The following is a 21,210-nucleotide window of genomic DNA, read 5'->3' as shown; positions in this document are numbered from 1 at the left end:
AATAAATTGACAGGTATCTGTAACGCCCTCTGCAGGCAAGGTAATTAATTTGGCTTTAGACAGTGTCCAGGCAGACCATCTCTTAGCGGTCATATCCAGAAGTTCCTTATCAGTTAGTTCAAGACTAACTGATGAGGTATAGACCTCTATATCTCATCAGTAGAGGTCTATATAAGGTATAGACCTCTTCTTCAGAGGAGGATTGTCTAATTCGTTATTTGCCCTTGGGATCAGTCGGTTTCAGCGGCGGAAGGCCTGAGGATCCCTGTCCACTAGCATAACTTTGTTCTGCTTTATCCGCCATGGATGATAAATAAACTCAACAACTATGTGGCAGTTGAGTTCTCCAAGTTATTCCCTTTAATTTGATACCCCACACGTGGGATAGCCAAAAATAAGGGGGGGGTCAATGGTCCCCCAAAATCGAAAAAAATTAGGGGGTCAATCAATCGGGAATGATCCAATTCGTATAGATCCTGAACGGTTTTGATCCAGAACCAACGGGGTGGTCAAAAATAAGGGGGGTCAAAGCGGTCCCCCAAAATAAAAAAAAAATAAGGAGGGTCAATCGATAGGAAATGACCCAAGTTTTGGTCTATGACCAACGGGTAACAAGATATGAACATTTAAAGTTACCCCTATAAAAGTCTGTAAACACTTAGAAAAAAATTCAGTATACCTACTGTTATTAGTGAAAATTTTCCAAGTCATTTACGTTAAATACAGTGATGTCTCTCTCCTGTATTAACTTGCACGAAATGTCCACTATAAAAAACAGAAATAATTCAGTTGTCTGTTGTCTAATTTTCACAAAATTTTAAAAACTTATTTGTATATCCATCCTCGATGTGAATCCAAAATTTCCGTTTTAAAAAAAACAAAAAACAAAAACGTTTTTTAAAAAATTTAAAAAACTTAGTAATCCGTTAACCAAAAAATTCTATTTTTCTTTAGACTTGTCCAGTAGTCCAATCACAATGTTAAACAGCACTTTCCTCATAGATAAAGCCGAAAAAACCCGATCAAAAAGCAAAAAACAGCGGAGCGAAAATAGCACATCTTAACAGTCCGAGTTCTCCAACTCAACCTCTACATCCATTTACCTGATTGAAAAAGAACTGACTGTACTTGGTTATCCTAGAAAATCTGATTAGAGTTAGAATGTTTCTACAATGTAACTTGTAGAAAAACTCTTAAGGTTAAAAAATCTACATTTACAATATCCATGAAATTTACTTTGCATAAATTTATTAATTTGTGTTCTGCCACATGCGCATGCTATGTGCTTCTGCTGTTTATTCTTACTGCTGCAGTGTCCTGAGAGCAACATAAGATATGTATATTTAACCACATACATACAAAACATAAAATACACATGATCCATTTACACAAAACTTACAGATATAAATAAGGTAACAAACTGACATTTGAGGTTCAAATAATTGAAACATAAATTTATACAAACAGTTAAACTTCCCTCTCAAGACATAAATATTATTGAAGATTACCTTAACATAAGAATAGTAATGTCCACCATGAAGAGTTCCACTATGTGCCACAACACCATACAAAGAATAAAGAACCTGAGTTTGTCCTGGACGTAGCTGTTTCTAAAAAAAAAATTCACATCAAAACTTAGAAACAAGAGAGACGTATAACAAGATACACAATTTTTAGATCTACAAATTAGTTATACAATTTCTAAATTAGTTATATAAAAGTAACCTTTAATGATGAAAAAAGTAAATAACTTGCAGAAATGTTTGATACAAAACTTATGTCTTCATAGTTATGTCTTCAAGTTTTACTTACAAATGTTCAATACCTTTTATAACATGGCAGATGTTCCATCTGTAATCAATTTCCTGCCAAATCCTATGCAGCATGTCTTGATCTATGATGGCAAATGTTTGAGTTATGCATTGCCACAGCTTACTTGTCAACATTTCATGGAAGCAGAGGAATGAACACTCTGTCTTTAATACAACTCCATACAGAGAAGTCAATTGGAGTTAAATCAGATGATTGTGTGGTTGCCAAGAAATTGTTCCACCATTTCCAATCAAAGTCGGTCGGTACTTTGCTACTGAGATATGTAACTACTGCACAATGATTATGAGATGGTGCGCCATCTTGCTGGAAAATGAACTCTGTGCCCATATCCTGTAACTGTGGCATTAGATAATGTTCAGGCATGTCCAGGTAAAATATTCCAGTTACAGTAGATCTGGCAAAAAGGCCCCAGCATATAATACAAAAAGCATTTACTTTAGATGAGACTGTACATGTTTGATTGTGTGATGTGAATTCCGCTCACTCACATCTTAACATTATTATCAATTATTTTACTGCTGGTATAGAAGGTTGCTTCATCATTGAACACAATTTTATTAAGACAATTATCTTCAGTTTCAATTTCGTTTAACATATTTACACAGAACTCAGTTTGTTTTTTTATCACCTTCACTCAAAGCTTGTATCAATTGGAATTTGTAAGTTTAAATGACAGTCGATTATGCAATACCCTCCATACTATAATCCTAGGAATGCTCAATTCTAAGCTGGTGTGACCTGTTGATTTACTTGGACAACAAATGAATGTCTGCCGCAATTGTTCAATTGCCACTTCAGAAACTGAAGGTCTACCATGACCTGGCGTCCTATGTGATACACAACCTGTTTCAATGAAATGATTGTATTATGCAACAACAAACTGTCTTTGAGGTGGCTGCTTACGATATTTAGCTATGAACTGTCTCAAATGGTAGTAGCCAATTTGGATTCAAACCATAAAAACAATGAGCAGGCTCTGCACCAGTATACGACTCCATAATTGATGGAATTACTCATTCATGCGTGCCTTCTATTGATAAAATTGGGAACTAATGGTGTTAGGCAGGAATGAAACTTAAGATATAATGTATTCACTGATGTATCAAACAAGTTATTTACTTTTTTCATTGTTAGAGGTTACTTTTGCGTAACTAATTTAGAAATACCCTGAATATTTAAAATTTGTTTGTGCATATAAACTAAATAAATGAAACTTATTTAGTATCACTAAACTTATTTACTTCTTTTATTTTACTTTTTAGTTAATTCTTGGTACATCTGTGTTAATGAGCTGGAGGTACCCAATTTAAGCTGTTTGCTGTTGGTATTTTGTATGTTAATTTTATTGTATGTAGTTTATACCTATTTTTGTGATTAATAAGCTGCATATAATTTATATATTTAATGTAAATTAGAAGAGGTTAGCAAGCAAAGCAAGCGTTAGGTTATATTGATATTGCACGAAGTTCTGTACATGAAATCATTATATGGTAAATAATATAACATAATTTAACCTTAATTTTGATCTAAACCTAAGACTAAACTAAATTAAATTTCAATTAAACTATGTTATTTATTACAACCAAGTTATTAATTAATGAAACAAATAGAAAAAATTAAAAAATCAAATGACCCTCGTTAACACAGAAGAACCTAATTTTTTATCAGAAAATAGACAACCTTAAACACCAACGTATCAATTGTTGTGCATTATTGCTCCAAATATAGTAGTTGTAAATATTTAATTTATTTCAACTACTGTATCACATGAATATAACATTTATTCATGTTTTGCTGTCCACTGACAGCAAAACATCAGAGAATGATACACATTTTGTGCTCAAAAGAAATTTATTCACGTAAACCCATAAAGTTATTGGATTTTTAAGATAAAGTAATAAATGAACCCTTTGGACCAGAAGAGCCCAAAATACTTTCACTTGCACAGAAAACAGACAGAATCCACCTACTTCAAAGGTAGCCTAATTACAAACATCACTACCGTAACTGTTAAATTTAAATCATTTAAATATTGCATTAATGTAAATACCAGTAATTAGAGCAGTAATAATGATGAGCACTTTTCATAACATAAAACTATAAAAAAAAAGGCATCCTAACTAGCAATTTTAATTCTCTTCAACTCTTGGATTTATATGTCAGAAAACTAAAAGGTAAAAATTTGGTTAGGAAATATTACTCAAATGTTTAAAGCTACAAAACCTTTTTTTATTAATTTATTAAACCCAAAAAAATATACATGTTTATAACAGATCGCAAAAGAAAAAAATATATATGCAGAGAGAGTATTTCTAAAATGTTGGGCTGGCTATACTTTTTCGGATTCTATTTGTAAAACTAAACAAAAAATATCCTCAAGAAATATGGCAATTTATCCTTCATTCTCCCCCTGTTCGCCATGTTGTTATATTTATATAAAAATGTATAACTCAAGTTCAGATACAGGAAATCACATTAATAATTGTCTTTTTAATAAAGTTTTAAAATTAGCAAAAAATCAGGACTTAAATAACATTGCAAATTGCAAAATGCAGCCATGTTTATTTTTCAATCCACTATCTTTATAAATATTAGTTTTATCAAAATGTATGTTTTTTTAAAGTATTAAGCCTTTTATTTTGAACAAAATGACATTTTTTAAAATCGGTTTACAAAAAGCCGAATTATGGCAGAAAATTGATGTAATTTTGTGTCTGTTTTCATGTCCTCCACTTTATGTTCAATTTGATTAAATATTAATTGTTTTTATTTATTGTTAATTCTAATACTGTAAATTAGTATCAAATTAATAATAATTTTCTTACAATAATAGACCTAATAATTAGAAAAATAAAAACTACCTGTGATAATCTTATGTTAATTGTTATAAGATGTTAGGTGTACATTTTTTTAAACAAACAGTTAACAATTGTTAAAAGTTATAAGAGTTGTTCTTAGTGTACACCATTAGAAATTACACAAGTCTCCAGTCTTTTTCTGAGAGATTGTCTTAACCGTTCAAAAATTCTGAGAATATTCCTAATTTCTTGAAATCCATTTTGGATCCTTTGTTGAAGATCCTCAATGTTGAGTATTAGAGTTGAATAAACAACATGTTTCAAATGGCCCCACAGGTAGAAGTCAAGAGGATTTAAGTCAGGTGATCGGGCAGGCCAGGGTACTGGCTCTCCCACGGCATATCCATTTTTCATGGAAAGTTTCGTGTAGGAAATCTGACACCAACTGCCTGAAATGTGCTGGAGCTGCATTGTGGTGAAACCACATATTTTCCCTTAATTGTAGAGGGTAGGTCTTCCAACAAATGTGGAAGATTTTCAGTCAAATGAGCAAGATAATTTTCTCCTTTTAAACAATCTGGTAAAATGGCCGGACCCAAAAGACAGTCATTAAAAGTACCTGCTCATTTGTTTAGGGTAAACATTTATTGATGGCTACTTTGTAAGGTACCAAGAGGATTCTCGTAGCTCCAGATATGCTGGTTGTGATGGTTTTGAACACCATTCCTGTTGAAAGAAGCTTCATCTGTGAACAGAATTCTTGCTGAAAATAAACGATCTTCAATTAATATTCTTCAAAACCAGTTACAAAAAGCCAATCTACATGGAAAACCATTGGCAATTAGCCCCTGTACGCTCTGGAAGTGATAAGGGTAAAGATAGTTACGATTTAAAATCTGCCACACAGTCATGTGGCCCACACTTTCTTGCATTGCCAAAGAACGTGTACTTTCATCAGGGGGATTCTTCCACACAATTCAGAACACTTTCTTCTAATTCAATAGTCCTAGTACTCCTTGGTCTACCTCAGTCATGATTCCCTGGTGTAAATGAACCCGTTTCCCTAAGCCATATGTGAAGTCTTTCAAAAGTTTTTAAAGTGGTACACGTCTATTAGGAAACCTGTTTTCATAAAGTCACTTTGCTTCTACCCTGTTGCAGTTTACTAAACCATAAATTAAGTGCATGTCTCATATTTGCGCAAAAGGATAATCAAACTCCATGATGATAAAATAACTTAAAAAATAAACCAATGAATGTTAAAATATAAATGTGTATATATAAAAAACGAATGTTAGAAAATAAACCAGGGGAATGTTAAACAAACACTCTTACACAAACTAACTACTTACAACAATGAGTTTAAATTACTTTAAAATCGTATGGTTTTATTTTTAAATAATATGCATTGCATTTTTACATAACATGATCAGCAGTAATAGTCGCTGTGTAAAATTTTATTCAAAAATAACAAATTAATATTAATTGTTTTATTATTTAATATTAAATTTTATTGTCAAAAAATTATTATTTAATTTGATATTATTTTTCAATACTATAATTAACAATAAATAAAAACAATTAATATTTAGTTGAATTGAACATAAAGTGGGAGGACATGAAAACAGACATAAAACTACAACATCAACTTTCTGCCAAAACTCAGCTATTTGTAATTTGTAAACAGATTTTTAAAAAAAGAAGTGTCATTTTGTTCAAAATAAAAGACTTAATATTTTAGTAACAACACACATTTTCATTCATAAAATTAATATTTATGGAGATATAACAGACTGAAAAAAAAAACATGGCCACCATTTTGTAAATTGCTAAGTTATTTAAGTCCTGATGATAGCTAATTTTATAACTTCATTACCAAGACGCTTACCAAATATTAATATGATTCCTCTATCTATTTTATAACAAAAAAAAAGTTTATTAAGAAATAAAAATCTGTAGTGAAATGTAAAGGTTCTTAGCGAACTAATAAATTTAAAATTAATTAAACACTTTCAAATAAAATTAGCATTATTAACAACCAACATGTAGAAACAGTAATTTTTTAAATACCTGAACTGAATATGAGCAAAATGGTGCAATGTCCAAAATTACAGGAAATGTTACATGACAACTTAATTTTCTAAATGAGTAACGTTGAACTTGAAAGCGTTTCAAATGCAAAATAAGAACTGGAGGTGGTGAACATATCAAAAGTCTTTTAGTTGCAACTCTATAAATACTCTTCACTTCTTTATCTTTGTTTCCTAAAACAAAATTTATTGAATAAAAAGACAATATAACATTAACAATCTTGTAAAAAATAAATACTACAGAATGTAAAATGACTTAGAAATACATTTAAATCCAAGCGAGTGTATGCACATGTACCAGGTATGTAAATATGAAACTTGAATTTGCCCGTAGATGGCCCTAGATGTCAATGCAGTTACTGTCAAACCGCATCATTGGTTCTTTGACAGCTGACAAAGATTTTCAACTCACAACAATACAAATTTCATACAACAGCATAGTTTTAATTAGTGTTGAACATGTCGAGTTTTGTACCTACAAACTACGATTTGTGGACAGCATTGATTTTCTGTTATCATTTAAAGAAAACTGCTGCAGAATCACATCGAATGCTTTTCGAAGCTTACAGTAAGCATGCTCTTGGTACATCACAGTGCTTTGAGCGGTTTAAAAAATTCAAAAATGGCAATTTTGACATGAGAAACGAACAACATGGGAGACCACCAAAAAGGTTTGAAGACAGCAAACCGCAACCATTGTTGGATGAGGATGATGCTCAAACGCAACAACTCATTAATCAATTAAATGTAACACGAGAAGCCATCTCCATACATTTGAAAGCCATGGGAAAGATCCAAAAGATGGTAAAATGAGTTCCACATGACCTGAATGAAAGACAGCAAGAAAACCAAAAAAACCACTTGTGAAATGCTGCTTGCCAGGTACAAAAGAAAGTCATTTCTCCATCGAATTGTGACAGGTGATGAAATGTGGATATATTTCGATAATCCTAAGTACATAAAAGATCACGGATAACTCCAGGCGAACCATCGACATTGATTTCAAGTCCAAATTGATATGGAAAGAAGACAATGCTCTGTGTTTTATGGGATCAGAAAGGTGTGATCTATTATGAGCTGCTAAAACCTGGCGAAACCATTAATACTGAACGCTACCGACAACAAATGATCAAGTTGAATCAAGCACTGTGTGAAAAATGACCAGAATATCAAAAAAAAAGGCAATACAAAGTGATTTTGCTTCAAGATAATGAACCATCACACAAGCACAACTGTCAAGGAAACGATTGAGGCATACAGTTGGGAAATACTTTCGCATGTGGCTTACTCAAGAGACTTGGCTCCATCAGACTACTATTTATTTGCATCGATGGGACACGCACTTACTGAGAAGTGCTTCATTTCTTATGAGAATGTACACAAATGGCTTGATGACTGGTTTGCCTCAAAAAAGTAACAGTTTTTTTGGTGTGGCATTCAAAAATTGTCAAGAGAGATGGGAAAAATGAGTAGCTAGCGATGGACAATATTTTGAATAAAATATTTTTTATCATTTTCATACAATAAACGTGTATTTTCTATACAAAAATTCTGGTTTAATATTTACACACCTGGTATGATATACCTGTTTAAAATAACTTAATATAAACTTCACAAGAAATAAACTATACTTTATTTGAATTTTAAACCAATTAACTAAATTCAAAAAATAAATCTAGAAACACTATTTGTCAAGCTACACCTGTGATTATTACTATCAGTATTGATTACTCTGTTACTCTTAACTAACTGTTTTTTCAGATACTAGAATTATTCATGATACATTAATGATTTAGATGCTAGGAAAAAAGTTAATATAAATAAAAAGAAAAACAAAACATTTAAAAATGCTGGTTATATCATTGAAAACATTAACTTCGACAAAATATTTTTGATAATTCATCTAAATAGTTTGACAAAAAAAAGAGAGAGTAAATAACATATCCTGTGTAAGTTCAGCGATCAGTTTTGTTGGTACCAGCTACATTAAAATCAAATATATTGAGAACTGCAAAGAACTATCAGTTTTACAATTTTTATGTTCACAGCATTCAAGGTAGACTCAAGGTATGACTCTTACAGGTAACAAATCAAGCAGATACTCATAGAATATTTTTTGGGCTAAAAATTTAACAAAAATCTTAAGACAAATAATAATGATATAAAACATTAAGTATTCTGTTTATTTCATTAATCTTTATAAAATCAAGAAATGAAAACTTTACTGTTTAATTCTTAAAATATAAATGCTAAGCATATTTTTCATTGTGGAGCAAAATAAGAAGTTATTAACTTATAAATCAGAAGCGATTAACAGTAAAATTAGACTTTGAATAAAGAAATAATTAGAGGACCTTTGACTTTTTTCTTCGACTTGTATATGTACTTCTACTCACTTATTCAGTTATTGATTAACTCACTGCAACTGAATTATTCTGAAAAAATATTTTTAAGAAATTATTTATTTATTGCATATTTTGACCATAAATTGTGAAGGTACATGAGAAAAAAGATTAATGAAGATAATTTCACTAAACCTTCTGTTTTCACTGTTGTTTCCTACTTCCTTACTTATATAAAGTTAAGTCACAAAAGGTCAACATAAGAACATCACAGCAGAGGTGTTAGAAAATACAAAAACTTAAATAACGTCTAGTCACTTATTTTTTTATTACAATGTGAAAAAAAATTAAACTGCATTTAATATAAATTTCAATTTTATATAATCTTCAATTCATTTTTTTGTAAAATCAATAATTAATTTAAATATTTAAAAGAAACTTGTTTCATCTCTCTTCACCCAAACTTAAAATACTGTATTCCAATTATAGTTCGCTATGTGATAATAAATAACTTAATATAAACTTCAGAAGATATAAACTATACTTGATTCGAATTTTACTTTTCAATCAACTAAATTAAAAATTAAAGCTAGAAATACTAATTGTCAGCCTACACCTTTGACTTACTACTATCAGTATTGATAATATTATTACCATCAGTATTGTTATTTTTTTTAATTTTACACATGTAAAAAAAAAACCAAGGGCTCAAATTGTTTCCTTATTTTGCCAGCTTTTAAGCCTATTTTTACTGCATTAAACTTGAAATAATAAGTTATTTTTACAAGAATTTTTTTATTATTATGATCTCCAGCATGTGACCCACCTATTTCTAGATCAAGAATGAAATTATTACTAAAAAGATGCCAAACCTTGAGAATTAAACTCCAAATTATCTGATTTTGATGTTATAATTATGAAGTGATAAAGAGAAAAAAAAATTGGTTATCATGATATCAACCTGACAGATAAGTTAGAGTCAAGTGATGTGACATAATTAGTCTTAAAAGATTTTCATAATAAATATCACTTATTTATTATGGGTGAATAAGAGTCAATGATAATTTAATAGTTTATTAATCTGGCAAATCAGAATCATTAATACTATAATTGAACACAAAATTGATTAGTAATGAGAAAAATGACAGTGGAAAAGAAAACATGAACATACAGCATAAACAGAAGGAAAGCAAAACTGAACCTGATATTTCTAGCATTCTTCTCTATTTTCATTTCCTAAATCAACTATTTCTACCTATGACATTGTATCATAATATATTTATTGAGCAATAACTCAGATAAAAATATGAGAGAAAGCTGAAAAATTTTACTTTAACTCAACTGAAAAATAAATGACTTGCTCAACTGAAACTGCATTTTTATCAAAGTGTTTTTCAGTCAGTAAACAAAAGTGATCATTCATGTTTTAATCAAAAATTAAATTAAACATAATTATTATTAATTAAAAATAGTTATAAAGATTAATAATTAATACTCTTCTCAAAAAACAAAACTACTCTTGAACTGTAACCCAAAGAGTAGACCTGGTTGTAAGTATAGACCTGTAAGCTACAATCCAGTCTTGGCCAAGATTTAAGCTAGGGAGAATAAAAATGTTCCAAATTACATGCAATAGAAAAAAATATTTTATATTAAATCTTAAATTCTTGGGGCAAATTCAATTCTCTTTGAACTAGAAATAGACTATAACCTTGATACAAGATTAAACATAATGCTTGGTAGAAAATTTCAAGACAAATGGATGAGTCCTGTAATTACTGTGTAAACAGCCAACCAAATAAACACACAAAATTCCATTGTTCACATTTTTGGAATACAAAATAAAAATAACCCTATTTAAAATTGAGAAAACTGAAGAACACAATACAGTGAAAAAATATCATTATAATGGACTATGTGTTTACGGCATTACACAGGTCTTTCATAATATTTTATTATATATAGATATTACCTAATACATCAGAAAGTAGTACTTGAATTTGATGTTATTATAGTAAGCACTTATGGTACAAGTAAGTAGCCGTAAAGCAAGCTAATTCTGTTTTTCCTTTTACATAATTGTTAGTTACATCATAATCTACATTTACTTTAATATATAGTAAGTTATTAATAAACTACTTAGATTTTTATTACTTTTTCACTTGACACAAACTTAAAAAAAAAGAATTTTATTAGAAAAGAATGAACTCCAATAGAAGAGTATACAAAACCTTTTTGTACAAAAATTATTAATAATAAACAACTTAAAAACAGAATAAAACACTTACCTTTATTGTTTTTCTTTGTACAAGCTTCACATCCAACTTTATTATTTCCAGCCATCATTTCAATAGCAGTGAAATGATTTAAACAGGATAATACAGAACATTCACGTTCAAAACATTGATAACGAGGAGCTAATGTAATATGCCTACATCTATAAAAATCAGGATTAACTTCAACATATTCATCATTATTTTCATTACTGCTAGATAAAGCATCATTGGGTTTACAATCACCACAACTAGCAGCAACTTCATTCTGCTCTTTATCCAATGATGCTATTTCAGTCTTCTTTTTAGAAAAGCTTACAGAGATTTCACAATTATTATTGTCTGAGATACCACCAACCAGAACAAATCCCATTTCTTGATAACCACTTTCTTCAGATTCTTTTTGCACAGTTTCTACAATATTACTCTGTTCTTTTTCAACCAATTCTATCACCGGTAAAAAGGTAACATCATCTTCCCCATGGTTTGGAGATCCAGATAAATATTCTGTTTTGTAATTTTCTAACGACACGCTAAGTAAATTGCTATCGAGTATTTGATTACATGAATTTTCCACTGGGCTACTTCTAGCCAACCACTTATCGTTTCCTAGCATCGATGAAGGTCTACTATCTTTTTGACTTTCTATATGACTTAACTCATTATTCACATTTGAAGTTTCATTAGGATCACAATCACCTGCTGCACTCAGCTCACTGTTGTTTATAGTCATACATAAATCAGCCTGAGAGACATCTAACATTATATTTGGCAGCTGTACATCGGTAGTGTTTGATTTTCTATTTACAAAACACCCTTCAGTCAATACAGTACTAGCTTTGGCAACAGGTAAAGTATCATCATGTTCACTGTTTACAGAACCATCCTGACTCGGCAGACCAACTTCTTGTAAACTCTCAGTGCTCATATCACGTGAGGTAAAACTAGGATTACCTTTTATAGAATCAGAAGAATCCATGCTTTGTGTTAACTCTGATTGTCCTAGAACAGACACAGCTGATTCTTGAACTGACACTATACTAGATCCCAAACCTGATTCTGGCCTATGTGACAACAAACATTGTTTTTCTTCTATTTGAATAGTCGGTTCTTCTATCTGCAATCTTGCAATTCCTCTGGATATAGGACCTAGGTCAGATGCAGATGCAGGACTAGCACAAGCGGAATCATCCACCTCGCCATGGCTTTCAGTAGTGGGACTTGTTCTACTAGAAGCAAGCTTTTCTGAACTATAGCCAGATTCCAAAATTTCAGCTTTTCTATCCTCAATTCCTACTTCATCATTGTCTTCAACATCAGCATCACTAGACTCTGAAACATTACAACAACAAAATGTTATTTGAGCTAATCAAGTAAATTTACTGTCAAAAGTTATCTTATCTTGTATTCAATCATAAAAAAATTACCCAAAGGAAAATTTAAAAGATCAAAACAAAAGTAAGATTTTTGTAATCATTTACAAAACAATGAGTTAAACATGCAATAATAAAATTAACTGCATAATACTTCAGATAAAAAGTATACAAAAAACTCAAAGGTTTTTAGCTTTCTCATGGCTCAAACAAAAATTTGCCAAAGTTCAGATATCAGGAATTTTTTACACACCATAAGGAAATTGAAAAAAGTTATCAGAATATTTAAATTATCCATATCCAAACAGAAAAATTCCACTGAATAAATAATTATTTTTTAATTAAAAAATAAGAAAACTGACTGAGAAGAGAAATTTTATTTCAGTTTTTTACTTACACATTTTAACAATTTAAAGCAGAAGAAATACCAAAATCAAGGTTTTTTTTAATCACCTATTTACTATGTGCTTACTTTACATGCTACTTCATAATGGATTTATTAACTCAATTATACATCAAAATTCACATGGAGCAGTGTTGTTATTTTATACTTTTATTCATAACAAAAGAATAACAAATTTATAAGTTAAGGTAACCCCTATTTTACAAATATCTGCAAATAGTACTAATATCAATATCACTAATTTAACTAATTTCTTCATGCAGTAAAAATTTGTTCAATATATTTGTTTTACAGTGTCAAATTTACAACATAAATAAAGTTCAACTTTTATCTCAATTTTATTAAAACCAGATTCACCAACAAAATTGCAGAATACTGAAGTATCAGCCATAAGCTATTATTTATGGCTGCAAAGAGCTTTTTAAAAATAAAAAAAGATAAATATTTAAAAATAAAGACTTATATAAAAACAAAAAAAGATCTATTTAAAAACAAAGATTTAAAGTTTTAATCTGTGTTAATATAACAGGAATATACAAAGGCTTTTTACAATCAGAAATTCAGCTAAGCGCAGGAGTTTTATTAACAGGAAAGCTTTCTGGTAACTACTTATTAAAAGAAACCGTTGATGACATAAGAAATATTTAAGATGAAATTTATAACTATGATCTTTCTAAGAAAGATATTTAAGGTCTTTTAATAAAGCTGAATCCATCACAATCTAAATGAAGAATATGAATATAAAAGAAATATTCCTCTATCAGAGATGATAAAAATCAAAAAGTACTAATATGACAGCTTTGTCAAACTAGATTATTGTATAGATATACTAAATTATTACACAGACATTATTATACAAACAAGACATGGCTTTCAATGCAAACGATTCCTTTAAATAAAGAAAGAGGTAGTAACTACTAGGTGGTAGTTTGGTACTATGCAGTGATGTTCAATAATTTCCCAGAAGTTGCTTTAATTCTTAAGTGTTTTTATTGTAATGTGTAGTTGAACGTTTTTGGGTCGATAAAAAATCTAATGGACAGCTTCTCAAATCTTTTGTTTTAAACAGTAAAGTAATTTTTTTGTTTTATGAGTTCATAGGACACACAGGCATTTACAGTACTTCAATAAGGAAATATTGCCAACAGGCAATATTCCTTTGCTGTCCCAAAAAACCAGTATCCATAAACTTTTGTCTTAACGTTTTTGCTTAAATTTTTGGGCACAAGAAATGATGCATGCTGCTCCTGCATCAACTGTTGCTATATTTTAGCATTTGTGTGTACATATCAAAGTCTCATCTCCAGTCACAAATTGATTAAATAATTCATATCTTTCATTTCTTTTTAGGTGTTTACCTGGCACATACCTTTCTGTAACCCAGATTTTTCTAAAAAATTTCATAAATACAAAACAGGAAATATTTGGAAATTTTTTGATAATTGTGAAACTGTAAACTATCTATTTTTGAAATTTTTTTCAATAAATAATCTATGATCACAAACTAGAGATTACACGCTTCTTCATAAAAATTTATCCTGCTTCCTGAAAATATTGACAATTTTATAACTTTATCTTCACATAAAACATCTGGTTCATAAATGTTGAAAATTTCTTTGTGGATTCCATTTCAATTAGATTTTGCACGACAACTAACATGAATATGACTGGACTACTGTTGCCAATGATGACTGCTGATACAAATCATTATGATTATTGCTATGAAGCGATGAAACTCAAAACTGAAACGGCCCTTACTTAAAAAATTATCTTTCACATTCAATTATCTTTCAACAGCACTGTAACTTCTGGTATAAAAATATAAATTGAAGAACCCCAAAAGGAAATCTTTAAGTAATATTTATAATTATAGACCACAAGAAATAAAAAACAGTGATTTTTATAAAGGAAGTATTATTCCTGTTGGGATTAATGGCACAACAAAAAAAAAAAAATTGTGTGAAGAAGCTGTAAAAGCACTGAGACTATTAACTGAATTTGAAGGTTGAAATTAAAGTGTAATAATGAAACGTTTAAATCCCTCAATGAAATGAAACTCACTTTAGAAAATGAAAATTGGTGAAAAAAAGTCAACATCCAAAAAAAAGAGAACGTAATTGGTTTTAATTTATTTAATTTTTATTTATTTTTTAATTGTTAAATGTGATATACATATAATGTTAGATTTCAACTTGTCTAATAAAATTATATACTTTAAAATTTTTTGTATTCCATATTTGTTTAAATATTAAATTGTAAGTTATAGACAACATGTTTTATAATTACCATAAAAAAAGATTCTCTCTTTGAGTGAAAAGTTTAAATTAATTCATACTTTTCAGCTAGAACAAACTACCTACAGAAACTTTAGTTAGAGTTTTCAATTTACAAATTTATTTGAATAAGTATTTAGAGTAGCCACTTCTTTATACAGAAAATGTATAGAAAAAAATACGTACTTTGATTTTTGTTCCTATAAAGTTTTTAACAGAAAACAAAATAAGAAGAAAATGGTGGAAATTTGTTTTCATAAAATACATTTCACAAAAAGTTAAAAATTTGTATAGTTTAAAATTTTTGTTATTATTAATTTTTTGATGACATACAGAATAAAAAATTATCAAGAGAAAGGCGTAACAAAGTTATTCAGATTGCAAGTCTGTTCACATTATTTTTTTTTAACGCAAAACATGAGAAAAGCTATTTTTGACTAAAAGTGAACACCAGCATATTTTTAAAATAGTATGTAGCTATCATTTCTTCAAATGCAAGTTTTCTAACACCAAGAGTATAAACCAGAACAGGTAATAGATTCTTAAGTTATTAAAAATCCTGAATATGATAAAACTATCTATACATAATTTGCAGAAAAAAATTAAAACTAAAAAATTTCAATATGCTGACAGATGTATAGATTTGATCACAAACTCTTAGAAAATGCATAAACTCAACCAAATGGAAATTTTTAACAAGTTAAATCTAACATTTTCCAACTCCCAATAGAGATAATATATAGAAAAGAATAATACATATTTATTGAACCAATTTTTATACGAAATTCACAATAACTGTTGTAGATTTTTTTTATGTTAACGAATACTTTGGATTAATACAGGAAAACTGAAATGACACAATCTGAAATTTATTGTAGTTGTAACCAAACTAATTTACAAAAATACGAGGGTTACTTTTTTTTCAAGGTCCGATCGGTCACAAAATTAAAACCACATTGAAAATAAAATTTTTTTTATTTGTAACAAGTACTTACATAGTTACACTAATTCTCTACATAGTCATCACTCCGATTTAGACATTTTTCGTAGCGTGGTACAAACTTTCCTATACCCTTGTCATAGAACGGAGCCGCCTGTGTTTTCAGCCATGTTTCTACGCTGGTCTGCAGCTTGATGTCTGTGCCAAAATGTTGTCCTCCAAGCCAGCGTTTCATGTGAACAAAGAGGTGAAAATCGGATGGAGCCAAGTCCAGGCTGTATGGTGGGTGATCAAACACTTCCCAACGAAAACACTGCAAGAGTTTCTTTGTTACAGCTGCAGTGTGCGGCTGAGCATTGTCATGGAGAAAGACAATGCCTGATGACAACATTCCTCTCCGCTTATTCTGAATTGGCCTTCGTAGACAAGAGAACTCCATTCCGGTCCCAGAACACAGTAGCCATACACTTTCTGTTTGAGAAGGTTTTTGAACTTCTTTGGTTTACTGGGAGAATGAGAATGCATCCACATTGTTCTTTTGTTTCTTCAGTTTCAAAATGGATCCATGTCTCGTCCTGTGGGACAATTTTGTTCAAAAAATCTACTCCTTCATTGTGGTAGCGCTGGAGATGTGTTAGGGAGGCATCCATTCTCATTGTTTTGAGATGGTCGGACAGCATCTTGGGAACCCATCTCGCACACAGTTTGAGGTACTGAAGTCTCTCACTCATAATGGTGTAGAGCTGACCTTGAAATTTCAGGAAACAAATCACTCAATATAGAAATTGTGAACCGACGATTTTCTCGAATTGCCTCATCCACTCGCTCAACGAGATCATCGGTTGATACTCACTTCCTTCCCTGACCACCTGCATCATGAACATCTGTATGTCCTGCTTTAAAGTTCCTGCACCATTGTCACACTTTGCTGTCACTCATTGAATTTTCACCATACACATTACTTATTTGTCAATGAATTTCAGCTGCATTACACCCCTCAGCCTGAAGAAATCAAATTACCGCATGCACTTCACACTTGGCGGGAGATACTATTGTTGTAGACATATTTGCATGCTAGCTGCGTGTTCAGAACTAAACAAAGTGATGTGACGTGATTGTAGGCCATACTAGAGACGCTGCGAAACACATATGCACAAAGGTTCATCTGATTTTTGTGCGGGTTTTTATTTTGCGACCGATCGGACCTTGAAAAAAATAACCCTCATACTTAATTAAACATTATACACAATTTTTAGCTCACAAAAATTGTGAGCTAAATTAGCTATACTAATGCTGTGTATTTTTCTAAATGTGATCTAAATCGTGTTTACCAGAAATATTACTCTGTGTGTGTGAGTGTGTGCGCACGTGTGCATATGTTTGTGCACATGACCACATAAAGAGGTGAGTTGTCTTAAATAATTATAAATTAACTACTTCTTTTCTTTAGTCATCTTTCAGGATTTTTAAGTTTTATTTTAATGCCGAAAAACTGTAGTTAACAGAGGTTTACTTATAATAGTTCTATTGCCACAAGCTACTTCTGCCTAATGTTATTTAGGCAGAAGTAGCTATCACACAATCTGACACAGAAAGGTAATTATATTAATAAATTTTAATCTCTTATTTTGTGTTTTTCTTCTCTTGGTAAAGTGCTTTTAGGACAAATATAAAATATATTTTTTAATTGCATTAAAAGATTTTATTCCAGTCACAGACAAATATGTATAAAGATAACTCATAACTCAAAAGACAACAAGATGTGTTAACATATAAAGAGATCCATTATTAATTTATTTACGTTAAGTTATGCAATTCTTACATAATCACTTTTACAAAATTACTGAAGCAAGAGATATGAATGCTTCAAGTTAAAATACTAACTTACTTTCTTAGAGATAATAAAGATGAAACTGTCAGAATTTAAAAAAAATAAGGTCAACCTGAAAGATATAATTTTTATTGATGTTTTAAATGCATAATAAATTGCTACAGAAAATCTTGAATTAGAATTTTATAAGAGTAATGAAGCGAGTCAGGTAAAAAAATTGAAATTTCCTATTTTGGATAAACAGACTTAGCACAAAATATAGTGGGATGGGAAATTGAAAACTTTGATGAAATTGAATATTAGAAATGGATTTTCATTTTCTTTATAAAAATGAATAATAGATGAGAACACAGTTATTGAAATCAACCAAAAATCAGAAAAATAATGGTGATGGAAAGGTGCAAATGAAGAAAAAAGTGAACCACTATAATAGCCATCATTTTTTAAGAAATGTGTTAATTTGCATCGAATGAGCAACAAGAAATAACCCCTAGTAAAGTGCTGTATTTTAAATAATGTAATATCACTGCTAGAAAAAGATGTCCCTCAAATATATAAAAGAGAATATTCGCCTATTCTGAAAGGCAATGAGGTAAGACAATACACAAGACCATATTTTAATCAGTATTTTTTAAATATCTAAAATGTCATTCAGAAAGTTCTCAGCCTGACAAGAGATGATGCAAATATAAACAAGTAACTACTGTATTTGTTGAAATGTGATCCTTTAGATGGGATGTTGCAAAGTTTCAGACAAGTGCTTTTAGTTCTTGTTTGTGGAGATCGAATAAAGCAAATGAGTTCTGACATTTTCTGAAAATGAATAAAACGACTGATGTTTGAGCTGTTATTAAGTACGTTGTTTTAAAATATTTAACCCTGATGGACATACAAAAACAGATTCCACTTTAAAGGATTCTTCCCCTTTGTTTTCGATGGTAAAAAAGTGAGTTCTGAATTTAAATGTGGTCAAACATCCATTCAAAATTATAAACACTCAGGATGCCCAAAAATAACTATGACTGATGAAATCATAAAAAAATCCAAAATGTCATATAAAATAATCACATTAAATCGTGTTAATGATGAATATTATGGCTATAATTTTTTGATTCTTGGTGGAATGGTGTGGCATAACTACTTGGAAAAGGGGACAACCATTACCAGAGAGTATTATGCTTCACTGCTGAACCAACTGAAGGGTATTATTCAAGATTTGAACATCTTGATAGACTGCATCAACTATAATTTACATAATGTTATGAAAAAAAATGGGTATGAAAAAACTTTCTGCTTGATGGATGCCATGTTTGTTAACAGTCAATCAAAAACACATTTGATTGAACATTTTTCAAGGGCATTTAGTCTTATTTAAATGCAATTCCATTGAGTTTTTGATGTTTTATAACAGTAAATGAAACATGGATTAAGTATTGCACATCAGAAACTGAACAGCAGTCCATACAAGGGGGTGGGAGCATGAGAAAAGTGCACCAAAAAATGTGAAAATTGTTCAATCTGCAGGAAAATTCACAGCTATAATTTTTTGGATTCTTGGTGGTACGGTGTGGGATAACTACCTGGAAAAGGGGAGGAACAGTACCAAGGAATATTACGCTTCACTACTGGACCAAGTGAAGGGTGTTGTTCATGCTAAATGCCCACAAAAAGAAAGTGCTCTTTCTACACGATAATGTGCTTGCACACACATCTCATATTGTTGCTGCAAAACTCTATGTCATATTGAAGTGCTCCCACATGCACTGTACTTGGCTCCCAGCAATTACTTCCTCTTCCCAAACCTGAAGAAATGACTTGACTTACTGGATGAAGATTCACTTCAAATAATAAGTTAAAAACTAATACAACTTATTTTGCAGACTTGGACAAGTCACAGTCTAAATGTATCAAATCACAAAGTAATTAGATACATTTACACAGACTAAATTGAAAAATAAAATTTTCTGATAAATCTTGTGTTTTTTGTCAGGCTAAGAACTTCTTGTACACCCTTGCAAATACAACCAAAATAAATAATAATATATGCAATATTAATCTTTTTAATTAAATAATGTTTTATTAATTAAAATAAAAAGATATTTCTTTTTAGAAAGAATACAAGTTAAGTTTTATCTTTATTATTTTCCAGTAATATGGATTTTTTTCACTAATCTGAAGGACCTATAGTCCCCTCTTTAACTCATACTACCAAGACTATACAGTACCTATCTAACCTGAAATGTTTGAGAATTTGAAAGTTGTCTTTACAAACATAAAAAGATACTTCTACCATTTTTTTTTATTTAGTCTACCTGTTATCTCACATAACTTAAGAAGCAATGATCCAGTTAGAACGAAGGTTTGGGATACTTGATTAGAAAATATGCCTAGGAGCAGCTCATATTACAAGTAAAAAATTATTTTCTGGCATTTTGTGTTCTGTCACAAACTTAACAAAGACAAATATTAGATTTCATACAAAATAAAAAGAACCTTCTTCTTCAATATATTATTTTGCAGTTTTAAACCAGATAACTAGAGATTTTATGAAAAATGGTTTCTGAAGACTGAATTCAAACAAAAACATTACAGGCAGGAAAAATATTTTTCTGTAATTTTCTTACCTATTTTCTACTCTACTAAAAAATAATAAATAGACAAAGCCCATCTTCTTTCCAGCACTTAATGCATATTTTTGAAATTTTAAAAAAGACTTACATTTCTTTCTCTAGGCAAAAAAATTTTTTTTTTGTTTTCTCGCTTAAATTGTATTCTACCAAAGTTTTGGACATATTATCTATCAAAAAAGATTTTCAAGCAATGGAAATCATAGAGAAATATTTAGATTCAAAATATTTCTAAAATAAGACAAAAACTACTTGCTCAAAAATAAATCATTTTTAAGAACCGTGTAGGAGGCATCTTATTTATTTGTATAAAAGTATATAAATGCTATTTTAAAAAACGTCTATTGAAATGATCTACAAACCGATTCACATGTGTAACTAATATATGATTAATTATTATATCCTAACTAATAATAAAAATTAGTGT

The 21,210-nt window shown here is 30.1% G+C and overlaps 1 protein-coding gene across 7 annotated transcripts in view; it reads right to left on the bottom strand.

The window, feature by feature from the left end:
- The window catches only part of LOC142334232 (ubiquitin carboxyl-terminal hydrolase 16-like), an 89,629-nt gene that overhangs the window by 15,203 nt on the left and 53,216 nt on the right, over positions 1-21,210 (bottom strand). For all 7 annotated transcript variants that reach the window (XM_075382086.1, XM_075382090.1, XM_075382089.1 and 4 more), the window contains exons 11-13: positions 11,352-12,668; positions 6,702-6,895; positions 1,509-1,610 (exon numbers count right to left, since the gene is read on the bottom strand). In XM_075382086.1, coding sequence (XP_075238201.1) covers positions 1,509-1,610; positions 6,702-6,895; positions 11,352-12,668 — 1,613 coding nt within the window. The remainder of the gene's footprint in view (positions 1-1,508; positions 1,611-6,701; positions 6,896-11,351; positions 12,669-21,210) is intronic.

This window comes from Lycorma delicatula, chromosome 1, assembly GCF_047948215.1.
Source record: "Lycorma delicatula isolate Av1 chromosome 1, ASM4794821v1, whole genome shotgun sequence".
NCBI lineage: Eukaryota > Metazoa > Arthropoda > Insecta > Hemiptera > Fulgoridae > Lycorma > Lycorma delicatula.
This window is presented reverse-complemented; position numbering and strand designations above follow the sequence as displayed.